This window comes from Eubalaena glacialis, chromosome 11 (assembly GCF_028564815.1).
Source record: "Eubalaena glacialis isolate mEubGla1 chromosome 11, mEubGla1.1.hap2.+ XY, whole genome shotgun sequence".
In the NCBI taxonomy this organism is placed as follows: Eukaryota; Metazoa; Chordata; class Mammalia; order Artiodactyla; family Balaenidae; genus Eubalaena; species Eubalaena glacialis.
In genome coordinates this window covers 99,774,822-99,796,445 of record NC_083726.1, presented here as the reverse complement: position 1 = coordinate 99,796,445, position 21,624 = coordinate 99,774,822, and the positions used below count along the sequence as shown (strand labels likewise).

The 21,624-nt window shown below is 35.7% G+C and overlaps 1 protein-coding gene across 4 annotated transcripts in view; it reads left to right on the top strand.

The window, feature by feature from the left end:
* The window catches only part of PDE3A (phosphodiesterase 3A), a 305,431-nt gene that overhangs the window by 268,349 nt on the left and 15,458 nt on the right, over positions 1-21,624 (top strand). For all 4 annotated transcript variants that reach the window (XM_061204791.1, XM_061204789.1, XM_061204790.1 and 1 more), the window contains exons 6-10: positions 4,404-4,623; positions 7,918-8,003; positions 10,963-11,117; positions 12,520-12,657; positions 18,124-18,235. In XM_061204791.1, coding sequence (XP_061060774.1) covers positions 4,404-4,623; positions 7,918-8,003; positions 10,963-11,117; positions 12,520-12,657; positions 18,124-18,235 — 711 coding nt within the window. The remainder of the gene's footprint in view (positions 1-4,403; positions 4,624-7,917; positions 8,004-10,962; positions 11,118-12,519; positions 12,658-18,123; positions 18,236-21,624) is intronic.

Here is a 21,624-nt window from a genome sequence, read left to right as displayed (position 1 = left end):
GGAAAAAGATACTCCATGCAAATGGAAATCAAAAGAAAGCTGGAGTAGCAATTCTTATATCAGACAAACTAGACTTTAAAATAAAGACTATTACAAGAGACAAAGAAGGATACTACATAATGGTCAAGGGATCAATACAAGAAGAAGATGTAACGATTGTAAATATTTATGTACCCAGCATAGGAGCACCTCAATACATAAGGCAAATACTAACAGTCATAAAAGGGGAAATCGACAGTAACACAATCATAGTAGGGGACTTTAACACCCCACTTTCACCAATGGACAGATCATCCAGAATGAAAATAAATAAGGAAACATAAGCTTTAAATGATACATTACACAAGATGGACTTAATTGATATTTATAAGACATTCCATCCAAAAACAATAGAATACACTTTCTTCTGAAGTGCTCATGGAACATTCTCCAGGATAGATCATATCTTGGGTCACAAATCAAGCCTTGGTAAATTTAAGAAAATTGAAATCATATCAAGTATCTTTTCCAACCACAACGCTATGAGACTAGATATCAATTACAGGAAAAGATCTGTAAAAAATACAAGCACATGGAGGCTAAACAATACACTACTAAATAACCAAGAGATCCCTGAAGAAATCAAAGGGGAAATCAAAAAATACCTAGAAACAAATGACAATGAAAACACGACAACCCAAAACCCATGGGATGCAGCAAAAGCAGTTCTAAGAGGGAAGTTTATAGCAATACACTCCTACCTCAAGAAACAAGAAACATCTCAAGTAAACAACCTAACCTTACACCTAAAGCAATTAGAGAAAGAAGAACCAAAAAACCCCAAAGTTAACAGAAGGAAAGAAATCATAAATATCAGATCAGAAATCAATAAAAAAGAAATGAAGGAAGTGATAGGAAAGATCAATAAAACTAAAAGCTGGTTCTTTTTTTTTTTTTTTTAATTTTGTTTATTTATTTATTTATGGCTGTGTTGGGTCTTCGTTTCTGCGCGAGGGCTTTCTCTAGTTGCGGCAAGTGGGGGCCACTCTTCATCACGGTGCACGGGCCTCTCACTAACGCGGCCTCTCTTGTTGTGGAGCACAGGCTCCAGACGCACAGGCTCAGCAATTGTGGCTCACGGGCCTAGTTGCACCGCGGCATGTGGGATCTTCCCAGACCAGGGCTCGAACCCGTGTCCCCTGCATTGGCAGGCAGATTCTCAACCACTGCACCACCAGGGAGGCCCTAAAAGCTGGTTCTTTGAGAAGGTAAACAAAAATGATAAACCATTAGCCAGACTCATCAAGAAAAAAAGGGAGAAGACTCAAATCAACAGAATTAGAAATGAAAAAGGAGAAGTAACAACTGACACTGCAGAAATACAAAGGATCATGAGAGATTGCTACAAGCAACTATATGCCAATAAAATGGACAACCTGGAAGAAATGGACAAATTCTTAGAAAAGCACAACCTTCCAAGACTAAACCAGGAAGAAATAGAAGATATAAACAGAACAATCACAAGTACTGAAATTGAGACTGTGATTAAAAATCTTCCAACAAACAAAAGCCCAGGACCAGATGGCTTCACAGGCGAATTCTATCAAACATTTAGAGAAGAGCTGACACCTATCCTTCTCAAACTCTTCCAAAATATAGCAGAGGGAGGAACACTCCCAAACTCATTCTACGAGGCCACCATCACCCTGATACCAAAACCAGACAAAGATGTCACAAAGAAAGAAAACTACAGGCCAATATCACTGATGAACATAGATGCAAAAATCCTCAACAAGAACACTAGTAAACAAAATCCAACAGCAAATTAAAAGGATCATACACTATGATCAAGTGGGGTTTATCCCAGGAATGCAAGGATTCTTCAATATACGCAAATCAATCAATGTGATAAAGGATGTTAACAAATTGAAGGAGAAAAACCATATGATCATCTCAATAGATGCAGAAAAAGCATTTGACAAAATTCAACACCCATTTATGATAAAAGCCCTCCAGAAAGTAGGCATAGAGGCAACTTTCCTCAACATAATAAAGGCCATATATGACAAACACACAGCGAACATCATTCTCAATGGTGAAAATCTGAAACCATTTCCCCTAAGATCAGGAACAAGACAAGGATGTCCACTCTCACCACTATTATTCAACATAGTTTTGGAAGTTTAGGCCACAGCAATCAGAGAAGAAAAAGAAATAAAAGGAATCCAAATCAGAAAATAAAAAGTAAAGCTGTCACTGTTTGCAGATGACATGATACTATACATAGAGAATCCTAACGATGCTACCAGAAAACTACTAGAGCTAATCAATGAATTTGGTAAAGTTGCAGGATACAAAATTAATGCACAGAAATCTCTTGCATTCCTATACACTAATGATGAAAACTCTGAAAGAGAAATTAAGGAAACACTCCCATTTACCATTGCAACAAAAAGAATAAAATACCTAGCAATAAACCTACCTAAGGAGACGAAAGACCTGTATGCAGAAAACTATAAGACACTGATGAAATAAATTAAAGATGATACAAACAGATGGAGAGATTTACCATGTTCTTGGATTGGAAGAATCAATATTGTGAAAATGACTATACTACCCAAAGCAATCTACAGATTCAATACAATCCCTATCAAACTACCACTGGCATTTTTCACAGAACTAGAACAAAAAATTTCACAATTTGTATGGAAATACAAAAGATCCCGAATAGCCAAAGCAATCTTGAGAAAGAAAAACGGAGCTGGAGGAATCAGTCTCCATGACTTCAGACTATAAAAAAAGCTACAGTAATCAAGACAATATGGTACTGGCACAAAAACAGAAGTATAGATCAATGGAACAGGATAGAAAGCCCAGAGATAAACCCACGCACATATGCTCACCTTATCTTTGATAAAGGAGGTAAGAATATACAATGGAGAAAGACAGCCTCTTCAATAAGTGGTGCTGGGAAAACTGGACAGCTACATGGAAAAGAATGAAATTAGAACACTCCCTAACACCATACACAAAAATAAACTGAAAATGGATTAAAGACCTAAATGTAAGGCCACACACTATAAAATTCTTAGAGGAAAACATAGGCAGAACACTCTATCCCATAAATCATAGCAAGATCCTTTTTGACCCACCTCCTAGAGAAATGGAAATAAAAACAAAAATAAACAAATGGGACCTACTGAAACTTAAAAGCTTTTGCACAGCAAAGGAGGCCATAAACAAGACAAAAAGACAACCCTCAGAATGGGAGAAAATATTTGCAAAGGAAGAAACTGACAAAGGATTAATTTCCAAAATTTACAAGCAGCTCATGCAGCTCAATATCAAAAAAACAACCCAATCCAAAAATGGGCAGAAGACCTAAACAGACATTTCTCCAGAGATACAGATTGCCAACAAACACATGAAAGGATGCTCAACATCACTAATCTTTAGATAAATGCAAATCAAAACTACAATTAGGTATCACTTCTCACCAGTCAGAATGGCCATCATCAAAAAATCTACAAACAATAAATGCTGGAGTGGGTGTGGAGAAAAGGGAAGCCTCTTGCACTGTTGGTGGGAATGTAAATTGATACAGCCACTATGGAGAACAGTATGGAGTTTCCTTAAAAAACTAAAAATAGAACTATCATATAACCCAGCAATCTCACTACTGGGCATATACCCTGAGAAAACCATAATTCAAAAAGAGTCATGTACCACAGTGTTCATTGCAGCTCTGTTTACCGTAGCCAGGACATGGAAGCAACCTAAGTGTCCATCGACAGATGAATGGATAAAGAAGATGTGGCATATATATACAGTGGAATATTACTCAGCCATAAAAAGAAACGAAATTGAGTTATTTGTAGTGAGGTGGATGGACCTAGAGTCTGTCTTTCAGAGTGAAGTAAGTGAGAAAGAGAAAAACAAATACTGTATGCTAACGCATATATATGGAATCTAAAAAAAAAAAAAAAAAAAAAACAACTGGTGCTGAGGAACCTAGGGGCAGGACAGGAATAAAGATGCAGATGTAGAGAATGGACTTCAGCACACAGGGAGGGGGAAGTGTTAGCTGGGGCGAAGTGAGAGAGTGGCATGGACATATATACACTACCAAATGTAAAATAGATAGCTAGTGGGAAGCAGCCGCATAGCACAGGAGATCAGCTCGGTGCTTTGTGATGACCTAGAGGGGTGGGATAGGGAGGGTGGGAGGGAGGGAGATGCAAGAGGGAGGAGATGTGGGGCTATATGTATATGTATAGCTGATTCACTTTGTTATACAGCAGAAACTAACGCAACATTGTAAAGCAACTATACTCCAATAAAGATGTTAAAAAAAAAAAAAGGAGTTGCAATTTTGCCTTTCAAAGACATTTATTTAGGACTTAATAACTCTCTTTCTTTCTTAGGTTCCCTAGTGAAAATTTCACCTCTTTCCTCACCCTCTTCCTCACCTCTCCATGGGACCCCTGCCAGCAGCCCAGTCAGCAAAATTTCCGCAGTGCAGTTTCCAGAATCTGCCGATGCAACTGCCAAACAAGGCCTAAGTTCTCACAGGGTCGTAACTTACACTCAGAGTGCCCCTGACCTTTCTCCTCAGATCCTGACTCCACCTGTTATATGTAGCAGGTAAGGAATTCATATCGTTAGCTGGAGTTTAACTAATAATAAAACTAATACTGGTTTTCCTCTTAGGAACACTCACCACCAGTCCACGCACCTCTGTGTAGGTTGCCCAAAGTAGTTGACAAGAAAGTACAAATAATGTGATTTGTGTTGAATAGGCTGGCGTAGAAACTTAATTTTTCAGTGCTTTTCCATTAACAGAAATTTGAGAGTCCGTATAGTCCAAACAGCTAATCTTTGGACATGATACAAAATAATAAGTCGTGTATTTTGTCTGCTTGCTGATGGAGGATGCATAAAACATATAATTCAAAACTCATATCAAGTCATTTGGTATAATTTGATATTTTGTTGGGATATTTTTTACTTGTTCTCCAGGGAGGATTTTATATTGATTTTAAAGGTACTTCTTTTTATCTTAAGTTTGCAATTCCCTTTTTAACACTTTAAGAATATGCAGATAACACATGGCACATTATGGCTGGACCCAAATGGATCTCTGAATACAGTGAAGCAATTGCTTGTCCTGCTCTGTCCTATTGAAACCAAATGACAGAGTGTTGTCTATTACAGGGGATAAGAAAAAAGGGTCTAGCGTGATAAGACTACTTTGCCCACATGGTCACTAAAAAAGAAATACCTCCTCTTACTGATTAACATATTATTGTTCTTCAGTAATAGCTTTATCTTGAATAACTGATCTTAAAGCATTACGATCTTTTTTTAAGTAGAAAAGAGTTGAGTGTTTTAAAACTATGTTATAATCGTGAGAGTGCCTTGAATAAAATGGTATTTTTTCCCCTAAGGTTAATGAGGATAACTGTTTGAATAAATTAATTACATGTTAGTCTTCTAATATCAAATGTTGGGTCACAGACCCAGGCTTCATCAATGAATTCAGATTTAAGCCTCACAAATTTCATTCTCTGATCCTTTGTTCAGAAATTCTATGTTAAATGATTATTTCTTTTTATAATCCTTATTTTTCCTTCCTTTCTCTTTACAAATAGTTTCAAAGGGAAAATCGTTTGTGTGTGTTTGTTTGGCCAGGACCAGAGTGAAAAGTTATTCCACCATCCAAAAGTTATTCTGCTGCCTTCTGTATAACAGCATTTTTAATAAAATTCTGCGGGACGTTAATCCCATCTTTTTTTTATTCCCCACCAAAAAGTATGCTCTGTGGTAAAACAGGCCTATCATAGTTTCCTCTTAGTGATTCACAACACACCTCACTTTATTTAAAGCTCTGAGAAGTCCTGCAAAAGGAAAACCTCTTGAGTTTTGTTTCACCTGGTGATTTCTGACTCTATTTGACCACAGAACCAATTTCTTTAGGTTAACACCCAATAATTGCCCCTAGAGCTAGTGTTTGGTGGAACACCCTCAAGAAACACTTTTTTTGTGGTGTGCATCCCGAGCCAAGATGAAGCCCAGGGGAGTCACCAGCATCAAGGACATCTGCTTCCAGCACTTTGTTTCTAGGGAGACGCTCCCGCTGTGAGCTCCAGACTCGTGAGAAATAAATCGCCTAAAAAAAGAACAGAGAGGTTCAGAAAAGATGTACCACTCACTTAGCTTTTCTCACCACAGTCTATTTTTTTGTATTCTTAGCAGAAAGAATGTAATGGGATTTTTATAAAAGAGGTTTTGGAGAAAAACAAGGGAATTTCACTGTCTACTTGTTCAGTAATGTTTATAAATCCAGTAGTGTGTGTTTTATTTGTTTGGGCTTTATAAATCTATAATTCAAACCATGTTTTATTATTGCCTTCAAGGCAGCCACCCATGTAGGCACAGAGAGCTCCAGAAACACATGACTAATTATTGTGGTTTCCCCCGCTGAACTTGGAGGATTTGGCGTTGAATCCCAGTCTCTTGGCCGCTGTAATGTCTATGCAACAAGCTGGTTTTTTGGCAAAAGAGGTAGTCTATTTGAACTACTCATTTAAACGTTCCTTTTAAGTATTATCTTGCAAAGAAAAATCTTCAAACTAATAAACTCTACTTTTACCAAGTTTCATCCGAACATGTAAGCCCATCATTTACAACTATGGACTTTTTCCTTGGGTTCTGTCATTTTCGTTTGAGTCCCTAAATCAGGCTGATAGGATTTCATAATTAGAAATATTTTGTGTGTGATGCTTTCTGCTTACATTCAAGGCTTGAAAAATAAATTTGCTTTGGATGAATATGCTCTAACCGGGAAATGCTTATCTTTACTACACATATAAACACAATTCAGGGGGAAAAGGTGATGAGATATTAAATATATTAAATTATAATATATCACTCTTCTCTTTTCCTTTTACAGTGAGTAACCTGTGGCTGAATAACAAATAAACAAAAACTCTCTGAGACCCTTTCTAATATTAGGCAGAACGAAAGAACCCAGAAGCGAAAAACAGAATTAAAATCTAATCATAAAGTCTCTAAATAAGATAAGTGAGAGAGGAAACTTGCCAGGCCATTCGTGGGGTTACTTCGTAATTTATTAAACAGTCAAAACTGTTGAGAAAGCAAAAGTATCCTACATCCTCCAGCCTCCTCTGTTAAAGAACCCTGCCCACTTCTCTAGTACCTTCATTTTTCTCCGTGACCCACAGGGCACTCCCTTGGCCTGTTTTTCTCAACTAGCAACCTTTGTGGTCAGTTTTACATCCACTCTTCATCAAAATGTACGTCTACTTTATTCATTTCCTTAGAGCCTTAACAGGGGAACTGATCAATCTGAAAAAAATAATTTTTATTTTGTGGCAAAAATAAAATTAATCTACCATTATTCTATTTTCATGAATGCAATCTATTCTTAAAGGGCTCTTTGGACATAAAATCTCATAACCCATAGAAATAAATCTAATAATGAGGCTTTTAAGCAGACACAAAGGGATTCCATTGGGAAAGATATATTTTGACCAAATACACATCGGCACCTCCAAAATCACTACTGTAAAAAGGTAGCAGACTATTCCAGGATTCTCTAAATAATGTAAAAAAAAAAAAAATTGCCAGTAGTTTCACCTCAGGTATGGTCTAGACCATGGAGGAGCATGAGAGTTGAACAGAATTTTTGATCCTTTGTATTGACACAGCACTCTCTCATCCCCCCACACACAAAAAACAGCATCCTACATATCGACATCCATGTATAAAACAAAATGATTTCTTTCCATCAAACGAATAAGTAGAATGTAGAAATATTTGATTATCATTACTTATCTAAACGTATGTGTACATGGTGTGTGTCTATGATTTTCTGAAAAGAAAGGACCTACTTACAGCTGTTCCATTATTTCTCAGCTGTGGCAGACCATATTCCCAAGGGACTCCTGCTGATGGGCCCCTGGAGAGAAGTGGGGCAGCCATTCGGACACCCAGCAGAACCGGTAATTCTTTATTGGATTCTGTTCCTCAAAGTGGAAATTGCTTTACTTGATTTTTTTTCTGATCAAAAAGTTAACCTATGTTTTTGATTTTTTAGATTACAAATTTAAAAAGACAACGAAGGAAATCAAAATCGTCCATAATCCTACTACCTAGAGTTAATCATAGGTTAAATTTTGATGCAAAGCTGTCCAAAATGTTTCTATACATCTATACACAAATGAACACATATTTGAAATGGGAGGCCATTTTATATAATGTATAGAACTCTACAGAAATGTTATTTTATCTTGGACATTGGAGGGTCATCTATTTTAGGGTACTCTGTGGAGATCTCCATTGCACACCCTGAGAAATGACCCTGCTTAGACCACTGTAAACTTAGGCAAGAAAACATACTTTTTCCTTGAGGCAGTATTACTGAGAGGTTCAGAAAAATAGGCATTGGAGCCTGGTTTATATCCTGATTCAACTTCTGACTCACCTGTAATCTCTGTGTCTCGGTTCCTTCATCTGTAGAATGGAGATAAAAACGGTACCTACCAAACAGGATTATTGTGAGAATTAAATTACTAAAGCACATAAAGCACTTATTATAGTATCTGGGTCACTGTAAGTAGTTAGTGTTTGCTGCCATAATTACTGTAATAATTATTATTTTGTTTTTATTGATGCAATCCTAGGGACTTGCTAACAAAACCAAGTTTGCTGAAAGTTTGCATGGTAGAAAAAAATGGCTTTCATGAACTTTAGACTTTAGGATAATAGAGTGACCTAAGAATGTTTCTTAATTATCTGCTCCAGCATTTCTTGACAGATACTCAATAAATATTGATTATTTGCCCACGAGAATGGTGTGCTGTGGCAATGGACAAAGGTCCGGGAACATAGGCAAGGAAAAATCAAAAAGAGAGTTCTGTGTTCTGAGAGTTATCTGATATTGTAGAGTTATCTGATATTGTAGCTCTCTGAAGTGAGAATATTCCCTTCTCTATGTCCCTCATCTCTCACTCCACTGAGGCTGATAGAATAAGGGGAGTATTTCCTTATCACCTTTGGTCTCCTGCAGAGCTATGGCCTTTGAGTGTGCTTCTTCATTTTTCTGCAAATTCTGGGATTGAAACTTGTCAGTTACACTTTCAGACTGTGTCTGATTCTAACCTAGAAAGCTGTTGCATGAGAAAGATGGGAGAAAGATGGGTCCTTGGAAATGTCCTACAAAATACTCCTGATTGGAATAGGCTACATAACAAAAGCCATTATTCACCAGCAACATGAGGACATATGACAAACCTAGACTATCCAAAGCAATCTTGAAGAAGGAGAACAAAGTTAGAGGATATATGTCTCCTGACTTCAAGACTTAAACCACAGTAATGGAGAAAGTGTAGTGCTGGCATAAGGATTGGCAAATAGAATCAAATGGAATAGAGTAGAAAGCCCCACATTAGACCCACACCTATACAGTCATTGAACTTTCAACAAAGATCCAATTTTCCAATCTAGTAGGGCTGGAAAAAAATGAATCTCACTCCCTACTTCACACCATATGAAACATTATTCTGAGATAGAGCACAGACCTAACTGTAAAAGCTACAGCAATAAAGCTTCTGAAAAAAAACACAGGCAGATATCTTTGTGATTTAGGGAAAGGCAAAGATTTTGTAGGCCATGGAAAACAATCAACAGGAGAGAAAAAAAAAGCTAGGCTTCATCAGGAGTATAGGAACTCAAGTCAGACTTCATGAGTTCAATTCTGGTGACAGAATTTACCAGCTGTATGCTCCTGGGCAATTTACTTAGCCTTTCTGTGCCTCAGTTTCCTATCTGCAGAGTGAGGATAATAGTAACACAATAAAACCTGCCTCATAGGATTGTTAAGAGGATTCAATGTGTTAGTACAAATAAAGTGCTTTCCGTAGGATCTGGCACATAGCAAGCACTCCATAAACTTCATTCAGGCACTTTATTCAGTTAAGAGAAGCTTCCTGAGGTCTTTACCCCAGAAGCATGTTCTTCAGACACTTGATATTACCTGACTGATCCTTTGGTTAGCACAGTTTAGTGCTGACTGCAGTGGAAGATACGTGGAGAGGGGCAGAGACGGAAGAAAGCACAGATCCCTAGGAATTGAGATTGGATACATAGGACCTGCCATGCTCTTTAGCACATGCTATGGCTGGTATGTTCTACAGACCACTTTGTTCTTGGGTGTCAACTCAATTTCTCCCACCCATGTGCCCATTCTAGAGGTAAGGTTCTAGTCAGCTACTAGGTGGTTTAATGTGTTGGGGCATGGATAAAGGAAAAAGAAATATAAAGTCATAGGATTTTATATGATACACATGAAGTCATTTACAAAACAGAAGCAGACTCACAGATATAGAAAACAAACTTATGGTTACCAAAGGGGGAACCATAAGTTACCAAAGTGGGGAGGGATAAATTAGGAGTTTGGGATTAGCAGATATAAACTACTATATATAAGATGGATAAACAACAAGGTTCTACTGTATAGCACAGGGAACTATATTCAATATCCTGTAATAAACCATAATGGAAAAGAATTTGAAAAATAATGTCTACACGTCTAACCAAATCACTTTGCTGTACACCAGAAACGAACACAGCATTGTAAATCAACCATACTTCAATTAAAAAAAAGGTGTAACTTGAAAGTCATAGGATTTTTAAAAGGTCAGAACTACTGATCTGAGCATTATTATTGAGGAATTATTGAATGTCCTATAAATCACAGATCATAACTCCATGTATTTTACTGCATTTAAAAAATGTGGGCTTTTTCCCACCCTATAATCCTATATTCCTGGTGTGTAAGCTCATGAGAGCAGTATTTCCATAAACACTATATCTACCATGTGCATTTTAGGAATATTCGCTTAAATGGGACCCCTTTTTCCTTTGCAAGTTTCATAATAGGCTGTTCTCTTTTAATTGCAGATGACACCACTCAAGTTACCTCTGATTATGAAACCAATAACAACAGTGATAGCAGTGATATTGTACAGAACGAAGATGAGACTGAGTGCCCCAGCGAGCCTCTGAGGAAGACATCAGCTTGCAGCACCTATACTCCCGAGGCCATGATATTCCTGGTAGCCCACCCCCCCATCACTTAACTCATTCATTTACTTGAGAAATTGGTTTCTATGACAGGAATTGGCTTAGAAATAGATCCCTGAATCATTAGGTTTGAAGATCTGTGTCACTTGGGTTATACATGTACTATAGCCCTCCCTATATGTATCAACGTAATTTTTCTCTATCCAAGTCTTACTGGTATCTTAACGGTCCTATTATTTAGTGAGTAAAAACAGAAGTATTCATCTCCACAACTGATTGCAGATATTTCCTAACCCAATCTAAAAATGTAACTATGCATAGGAAAATGAATTATTTCAATCAGTAAAATAATATTTTATAAATATCAAGCAATCAAAATGAAATATATTCGTTATCGTAGGGCTTCTGTTGGTTCTTCTCTAGTACCTCCTTGATTTAGAAGGTGAGCCAATATTTATTTTCCTTGTTAAATTAAACCAGGTTTACATTGACACTTGCTACCCATTAAAACATCTTTTAATGATGAAGTATTTTGTGTGTTTAAAAAGTTCCACTTAAAGAGGATAAAAGCATACATTTGAGTCTGGCTAGTTTGGGGGAGGCAGCAATGGTAGAAATTAGTTGACTGTCATGTGATTATCAATTGCTGCTCTTATCATTTTTCTTTTACCTGATGTACCATTTACACTTTTAAATCAAAGAGATTGTCAGATAAAATAACTTATATATCTCCTTATCCTCATTATCTTTATTTTCTATTTTTTTGGTAAATAAACTCTTAAGAATGTCTTCATTTGGGACCAGTTATAAAAATGTTTTCTCATATATACGGTGTGTGTTTTTTGGAGACCATGGATCACGTGAATTAAATTAAAATCCCTGAAAATTGTAGTAATTGTAACTCTACAGGATTAATGCTGATTTTGAAGCAGTAATATAAATTGGACCAATCAGAGTAGGGATGATTTACTTCCCCTCCCCACTTGTGTTTCTTTTGAGAGTTCAATATAAGCCAGGAATCCTCATCTCAGAAAAATTTACATAAAAATATAGAGCTAAGTTTGCATACAATTTCAGTGTTCTGAAGTACTTGAATCTTTATTTAAGAACTCCACAGAAGACTAAAAAGCAGTTATGTTAATTTATGAAAGAAACATCTAATTTTTCTATAGCGTGTATGAACCAGGAATAGGCAGGCACTTAATAATGTAAAATTCATGGTCTGAAACAGCATTAAGACCTTTTCTCCTTACCTTGGGGGGGGGGGGGTCGATGTTTTGTTCATTTTGATTTTTTGTTTTTGAAGATCACTCATTCACCCTAAAGTCATTTATTTCAGGTAACCTCCATTGTTGAACTGAATTTACCACAGAAAGAGAAAATTGCTTTGTAGAAAAACTGCACGCTGTTAAAATATTTTTATCTTCATTACAGGACAAACCAATTCTTGCTCCTGAACCTCTTGTCATGGATAACTTGGACTCAATTATGGAGCAGCTAAATACTTGGAATTTTCCAATTTTTGATTTGGTGGAGAAAATAGGAAGAAAAAGTGGCCGTATTCTTAGTCAGGTAAGAAATGCATTCATACATATGACTTTAAATGTAAAAAAAAATTCCTTGTTTGTTTAAATCTCTGTACATACTTAACATCAGTGGTGAATATTAGGTGGAGAAAGGAAATTTCAGTACCCAGTATTCTGTAGATTCCTTGCTGGTGGGATAACAAAAAAAATTAGAACTTCAAGTGCGTAGAATATCATATTCTGCAATTAAAATATTATGTATTTTCTAAGACAAAATGGAGGGGTCAGGGATACACAAGCAAGCTAGAGAAGTGACCTAAATTCATAGAATTCAGCAAAAGAAAAGCTGACCCAAGCCCTCACAAGAAGAAAGCTGCCAATTTATAAACACTAATTTATTGTCTGTGATTATTTCCAATGACTATTTTTTTTTTTAACTTTTGAATAGTCTAGTGCTAACGCCTTATCAAAAATAAGATATTATGCAGTAGTATGTTTCCTCCAGTGCTGTGAGAAACACGTTAGAGTTCTTTGTATTTTAATATGGAAAACACCTTTAGGTATCACAAGAAATACAGAATACGAACTATTACTGCATAACGAGCCTTTTTTTTCCTTAAGTATTTTTTCCTTAAGCTCAACTACTTTCAAGGTTTCCCAAATAAAGAAACGTTTTGTTTCTCTGAAGGAGAAAGAAAACATACAAAAATTAAGAATTTGAACATGTTTGTTCTCAATAAATAAAATGAAACAAAATGGATTTGCTCTATTATCGAGCCCCTATCAAAACTCTTAATTAATGGGGATGATGGAATAATATTTATCAGCTTATCTTAAAATATTTTAGGTGAGTTCTTACAGATTGAAGAAATATCACAGCAAAGATACTAAAGACTACCAGATTGGTTAATATCAGATTTAGGTGAGAATTCAGGACCCACATTTACTGGAGCCACTAACCCTTCCCTGCAAAACACCAGAAAAGAAATCACTTGTTGGACTGATTTCTACTACATGCAATGAAGACAGGCTTTCTTCAGACCTCGGAGCAAGTATGAGTGTAGAACTTTGGGGTGAGGGTTCCTGATCCGTGAAGGTTTGAAGGAAGAAGTTAGAGGGGCCTTTTCCCTTGCTCTTCAGTTCCTCAAACATGAAGTGCTAGGCTAGTCTCCAAGAAGAAAAATGTGTCCCTGCCTTAAAGGAACTCCCATTCCAATAGGGAAACTAGATACGTGTCAAAATAATGACTTGCTACCTACAGAAGAAGTATGCTCAAATGACGGATGGCTTGTGAAGCTCAAAATAATTACAGAGTTTCCATAACATGCAGTTGTTGCCTCTACTGGCCTCTGTTCTCACCATGAACACATTGAGAACCAGAGTGGCAGCCTTTGCACTTTGACTAAGAGATACTAGCCCTTTCTTTTTTTTGTTAAAAAAATTTTTTTATTAATGTAACATTGGTTTATGATATTATACAAGTTTCATGTGCACATTGTATTTCTTCTTCGGTAGATCCTACCATGTGCTCACCACCAAAAATGTAGCTTCCATCTGTCACCATAGTTGACCCCCTTTACCTTTTTGCCCTCTCCCATCACTACTCTGTTCTCTATGTCTACATGTTTGTTTTTTTGTGGTTTGTTCATTAATTTTGTTTGTTTGTGATATTCCACATATAAGTAAAATCATTTTATGGTATTTGTCTTTCTCTTTCTGACTTATTTCCCTTGGCAAAATATCTTCAAGGTCCATGCATGTTTTTGAAAATTAATAGTCCCATTCTTCTTCTCTTTCTTTCTCCTCAATGCTGAGCAGCATCTTCAGCATCTTTTATGCTCGCTGATCTTGAGGGCATGTTTAAGGGTAGCTGTTTTATCCGGTCCACCTCTGCCTCACACCTTGGGGCTTTTCCAGGGAGGTTTTGTATCCTACTCTCTGAAACTCATTGCATACCAGAACTCTGAGGGAGTGATTTTACCTGGAAATATGCCTGTAATGGTGCCACAAGAAGATGTGGCAGTGGGCCTCGAAGTCTTCTTTCTCTTCTACTGGAGAGTGTGTTCCCTGGGATGGAGAGAAAAATCTCACATTGTTTTGTATTTGATATATGTGTCACAGACTTCCCACAACTCTACAACTTAATCTTCAGAGTAACTTGGATGCAGGTATTTCTTTAAATCTCTAGTTGATAGAAGAAGAAACTAAGACTTAAAATATACTGTTCACCTAAAGTCAGATTGGACACAGGATTTGATATATCTGTATATCGGAAGTCCAGGCTTTTCACCTTCATTTCAAATCCTTTTCAGCCCCTCATAAAATTCATTTATTTATTATATTTTCAAACTCTCAGAATGGAGAGTCTGAGAAAGTAGAAAGTGGTTATTATAGCAGTTGGTTTTACAGCACAAGTGACTGTACCAAATAACATTGCAGGTACCTAACCCCCTTGGAGTTCTGTGAACGGGGGTGGTGGGGCAGGAGGGTGCAACTTAACCAGTTTTGCCACAAGATGTTTTCTAAAAGTTGTGAATACAAGTAGACAATAGAAAGATTAGATATAATTAACAATTAGATTTTTGTATCTTGTTTTCCAGTTATCTTTCAAAACTAAATACAAAACTGTGTGGTCCTTACTGTGTCACTGTTTATTTTTCCAAAATACAAAACACTGAACTTTGAGAAAAGACAACTTTATTTGCCTTGCTGTGGGTTTTTTTTCCTTTGATTTGAGTTTATAAGCACAAAAAAACATGAAATTTTCACTGTGTAAAGGCATATTTTTTTGCACTTTAGTGAGACTTTAGGACAGCTGAAATGAATTAACTTGAACATTCCAAGAAATCACCTTTTGGCTGAGACTACACAGAAAAAGTCTCACTTCAAAAGACTTATAAAGAGACATACGTGCAATGGAAATGATTTCTCAGCCTTAACATGCCGCCTACCTTTTTGATGATTATCATGTTTATTTTAACAAATTTAAAAGGACATCATTCAGATTTTGGAAGAGTATTTACCTTTTTTGGTTACCAGTATTTACCCAGTTAACAGTGACTTTTCTTTATTCACGAGTTTGGATCATTGGCCGTTGATTTTTAACAGCTTCTTGGTGAAAATTCTCCTATTTTAAAATCATACTCTAAAATATCTTGTCTTAATTTTTCAATTCATCTTTCAAATGTTTTAAGAGAATAATAGGAAACTTGAGTCATTTGCAATCCTAAGAGTATTGCTTTTCAAATAATGGTGGTAGGATTTGGAGCAGTTAAGAGCAACCTGCTTGAATTCTGGTCTGATAATGTGTCAACTGTGTGATCTTCTACAAGTCATTCAACTTCTTTGTGCCTTAGTGTCTTCTGCTTTCAAATGTTAGTAATTAACTGTATCTATCTCATAAGATGCTATTTGGATTAATTAATATAAATAATTAATATATGTAAACTACTTAGAGCAGGCATCACACATATTAAATGCCATATATATATACACGCACACATATATATGTCAACAGTTGCAGCTGCTGTTATTGTTATAAATAATTTTTATTGAAGTAACATGCATAGTTAAATCCACTGGGTATTTATAAACAAGAACTCAAATATAGTTTAAAGCAATAGTATGGAGAAAATAACTAAAAGAAGAACTAGCTTGAAATATGACAGAAACCACAAACTTAACTTTCTGTTACATTTTTAAAGAGAGGAGGTGGAGATTTTATGTAACACAGAAAAAGGGGAAAAATTAAATATACTTGCCATTCAGAGTGAAAAAAGCACGTATAATATACGTACTCTGTTCCCAATGGGCAGCCACAGTGCTCCTTTTAAAACGTTAAGTTAAATAAAGACACTTCCCTGCTCCAATCTCTTCAAAGGCTCCATACTTCACTCAGTGTAAAAGTCCTCATAATGATCAATCTGGCTGTCAAACAGCAAGATTGCAACCCACACAGTACCACTCTACAGTTAACTAACTTAAATTTTACTCCTGTCCTTGTTCCCTCTGTTTTAGCCATGTTGGCGTTCTTGCTGTTTCTTGAGTATAGCAAACATACCTTGGGGCTTTTGCTCTGTCTTTTTCCTCTGCTTAGAAAACTCTTTCCTCAGATATCCCTGTAGCTCACTCTGCATCTCCTTCAGTTATTTGCTCAGAGTCACCTGAATGTGCCTCTTCTAACCACCATATTTAAAACAGCAATTGCCATGTCCTCCCTTGCACTCCGAACCTCCATCCCTGCTTCCCTTTTTCTCTTTTCATATAACATCACTTTCAGTCATAGTATATACCTTACTAATTATGTCTATGGTTTACTGCCCTACCCTGCTAGACCATAAGCTCTTTTAAGGGAAACTTCTTTGTTTTGTTCATCTATATATATGCCTTGTAGATGGAAAATTGTCTTAAACAGAGTAGGCACTCAATAGACATATGCTGAAGGAATAAATCACTTTTTTAGTTATATATACCTGTGTATATATGTACACAAATACATACATAATATATGTAACTGATGAACATTAAATATCTAATTAAAAAATATTAGTGAATTTGAACAGATTTAAAGTCAGTAACAAAAAATAGAAGAGTAACCGTGAAGTATTATATCAAAGATTTAGAAGAACTATTTCAAGAGAATTTTAAGAAGGAATGCAAATAACAAAAAGGATGAATAATTCTTAGAGTCTCCTGAATTATAACGAGTACTGTGCCTTTGTGACATAAAGTGAGGCCACTTTAAATGGTGCTGTACTCCATTCTGCCATGTGAATAACCGTTTCTCTCCCCATTACCTTCTTCTGTGCCTTTTTCATGTTTTTCTTTCTCCCTCATTTGCATATCAAATATGCCAATTACATCCAGAGCTATTTACTTGATTTGAGTCTCCAGAGCTATAAAAGTAATTGGAAGGAGAATAGATATTCCAAGGAGAAAGAAGACAATTGAGGAAAAATGGTTTGAACATTTTTATTCATACTGGATTAGAACAAATCTTTCTTCTCTGTGTATTTCAACCAAGGCAACCTTTTCTCTCTCATAATTCTGTCCTCTTACTCTTCACTAAGGCACAACTCTGAATCCTTTATCCTCTAGAAAGCTTTTTTGTTTTAATTTATAAAATTAGTCCGAATTAAAGCTTTCTCTCATTCTTTATTTAGCACTTATATATTATACAATTAGCCGTTTACTAAGTATTATTCTCTTATTACTGATATCACATGCAATTTAGTACCTTGATATGTTTCTATAGTGTATACTGGATTTTTTGGTTGGCTGTTTCTTGGGTTTTATGTCTCTACCTTTAAAAACAGATTATATACCCCTTATCAGGAACTACAAGGGCTAGGACATGGAGGTCTTCAATATCTATTTATTGTTCCCAGTAAGTGTCTCTATGGGCAGTACATTAATATGGTTGATGGAATGTATACTTTTTTCCCCATTTTTCTCTTTATGTCTAATACACATTGAGGGATGTTTTGTAAGGCTTTGTCTTTTTCTTTCACAGGTATCATACAGACTTTTTGAAGACATGGGCCTCTTTGAAGCTTTTAAAATTCCAGTTAGGGAATTTATGAATTATTTTCATGCTTTGGAGATTGGCTACAGGGAAATTCCTTGTAAGTATAAGAATTCATACTTTTAAAATCCATTGAATTTGTTATGGGTAATGGGGTATTGAATTATTAGCTACTAGCACAGAATTACGAATTGAAAATACCCTGGATGGCCACATGGTATAGTGATTAGGAGATAATAGTTTATGTTAGAATTCTGGTCCCTTTACATATCAGCTGTTGGAGACCCTGGGTCTTACTTAATCTCACTGGGCCTCATTTCTTAAGCTGTAAAATGGGGATCATAATGGCTGCTTCATAGGATTGTCATGAGGATAAAATGATGTAATAATTCTAAAGGGGTTATAATAGTACCTTGCCCATAGTAACTCCAATTTAACTGTGTGCTAAATAAATAATTAAATGTTAAATTTATTGCTCATTTTATAATATACCTCCCTCACTGGGTGAACTCTCAACCTTTATTCTGGCATCCACAGAGTTAAATCGCTAACTATTAAAGTTTTTCAGTATAAGATAAACCTGGCTGGGAGTAGAGGGGCAGGAGGATGATGGTCTAATTAATAAAATAGGAGAGACATCTGGAAGTGGTTGTACAGAAATTACTAGGAACATTTTAAAAATCAAGATAAATGTGAAGACCAAAGGAAAGAACACAACCAAGGGTTCAAGCTTCTGAACTTTGAATATTGTGAGAATAAGTTTGTCATTTATAATCATGAGGAATTGGAACACAGAAGAGATATTAAATTTTCAATATGTAGCATTTCAGATTATCATCAGAACATGTAAGTAGCATTGTCCTACATGCTACAAAATAAATGAACTGGAGAAAATGTCTGTAAATCCAATCAAAAATGTACCAAAATCATGCAGCTCTTTTAGGAAATAAATGTACAGAAAGAAAACTAGTCAAAATAGTATCAATATGTTGGCTGGAGTGTGTGTTACTTAAATTGTGTTTTAACCTGTAAGTTTAAAATTTGCTTTTATATACCTTGGACTTTAGAATCCCATGTCTGTTTGTAGTTGCAAGGAGCTGAAGTTAAATAAAAATTATACGGAGACTAGAACACAAGTGTTTTCGGAAAGGGGTAGGGTAGTGCATTAACCAAGTGATCCATTATTAAGATGTTGGTTTTCAAAATGCCATCCACATGCTACATTAAGATGAAAATGCACAGTTGATGTTGTGTGATAGGAATGAGTTATGAATGAGGAGTTAGAAATGAGGAATGAGTTATTGAATCTACAAATTGTGTGATAGAAAAGGAGAATGAAGAATTAAATCTACAAGTGAGATTTGTTGGAGAATATGGAACCAAATGCAGACAAAATAGGACAGCGGGAGTAGAGAGAGGAACTTAAGAGCACTGGGTGTTGTGGGAAAGTCTGGCCGATGGGGCCATGGAAGTGGGGAAAGAAATATGAAAAAGGGGTAGTTTGAAAGGATTTCAAGATAAGCCTTGCTTTCTTAATACCACATTCCCAGGGCCCACCCTGGTTGGATGCCAGGGATTGACCTAAGTGTTAGTGATTTCTCAAAGGTTAAGGAATTGCATAAATAAGCTTTTACAAGAAAGGAAGCCACTGCAAACACTAAAGAACAGCTAGTATCAGAATAAATTTACAAATTAATATTATATTTCCAAATATATTTTAGTGATATAATCAGCTATCGCCAAGTTCCATTGAGTTCAAATTGATATAACTACTAACTTTTCTCTAGATAGTATACCATTAACTCAGAGAGAAAGTTGACCAGTATTTATTTAAGTGTAAAAAGAAGTTTTCAGGTTCCAAATTTTATTATTCATTTTTATATTGTCTTATTACATATTTATATGTTACAAGTAAACAGATATTTTTCCTGAAATAGCAGGTTCTTCATTCCAGGTGAAAAGAATTGTTATAATAACTTTACTTGTTCTGTTAGAAGTCCCAGACACTTCCCATAAAGAGAATTTATTTATATCTTCTCAGAGAAAAGTTTTAACTTAATTGATGATCACTTTTAAATAATAATACCTTGCATGTTGTAGGGTTGTAAATTTAGACTAGTATGGACGTTTATTAAGAGCTTTGTTTATCATTATTTAAAATTAGCATGTGCAAAAATTTGTTGTATGTCTACTAATTTAACATCTACTCCTAGAGAGCTATATTTCTAATATCTCTGTATAAACCCACACAACTAAATGAAAAAAGCCAAAGGGTAACCAAAATGGGGTTAGATTAGCTTTACTATGATAGTGAGCTAAAATATTAGAAACTAAATTTTTATTACAGTTCCAAGTACACCTTTAACAGTTTCCAAGAGAAGAGGGAAGGTATGAAAGCTTTTAAGTTTGTACCCAGAACGCTTACTAAAATTTGAAAAGTCTATTAATAGATTTAAAAATGAGCTAGATTAGATAGATAGATAGATAAATAGATAATTTCATGGAGCAGCAGTGGGTAAAATTATAAATACAGACAACTCACTGATAGAAATGTGATACCAAAATATATATTTGTTCCAAAAAGATTAGGATAAATTATAGTTTATATTCAATCGCACAGAGAGAAAATAATGTTTGATATCGTTCGTAATCCCTTTCAAGTTGGGCATTTTTGGCTAGTAAAGGTGATAAATTGTTAGGTCATATTCATTCATGGATTCAAAGTTACTCTTAAGAGAGCATTTTCTATTTACAAAGACTTTCATCTCTAAAATATATTCTTCCTAGCACCTCTCATTCTCATTAGTCAAGTTTGAGAAGTGGAGATAATGCTTCAGAAATACCTACGATCATGTACTATTTATTTTTTTTTTAATTTTTTTTGAATTTTTACATTTTATTTTATTTTTTTTTATATAGCAGGTTCTTATTAGTTATCCATTTTATACATATTAGTGTATATATGTCAATCCCAATCTCCCAATTCATCCCACCACCATGTACTATTTAATGGCAGCCATGAGAATAGTCTTACTCAACTTAGTTTAGTTCAATTCGATTAAGCTATATGTGATGTGCCCACCAGTTTTAAAGCTAGATACTGAGTTGACGTGGAACAAGCTAGAAGGGCAGAACTATCACAGTGTTAGCTACATTCCAAAGAAAAAAAAAATTTCAAGTCTCATTTCTGTTCTTTAGTATTAATACTTTCCCTCACCCTTTGGTGAATAGGAGCATAGAGAATTTTCAATGGAAAATCTATAAATTTAGGTCTAAAAAATCTATAAGTTTTACATACAACCCCAGCCTTCCATACCAGCTCGCTTCAACCCGCTGCTTGAGGCATGAGGAAAAACTGAGAAAACAAGTGTATCAAGACAGCAGAGGGGGATGGGCAGGCTCTGGGAAAGCATAGGGCAGGCGATATGTTAGTGCATGCACGTATGTTTATGTGTTGTCAAAAAGGCAGGGGAGGTTGCCTGGTGGGTG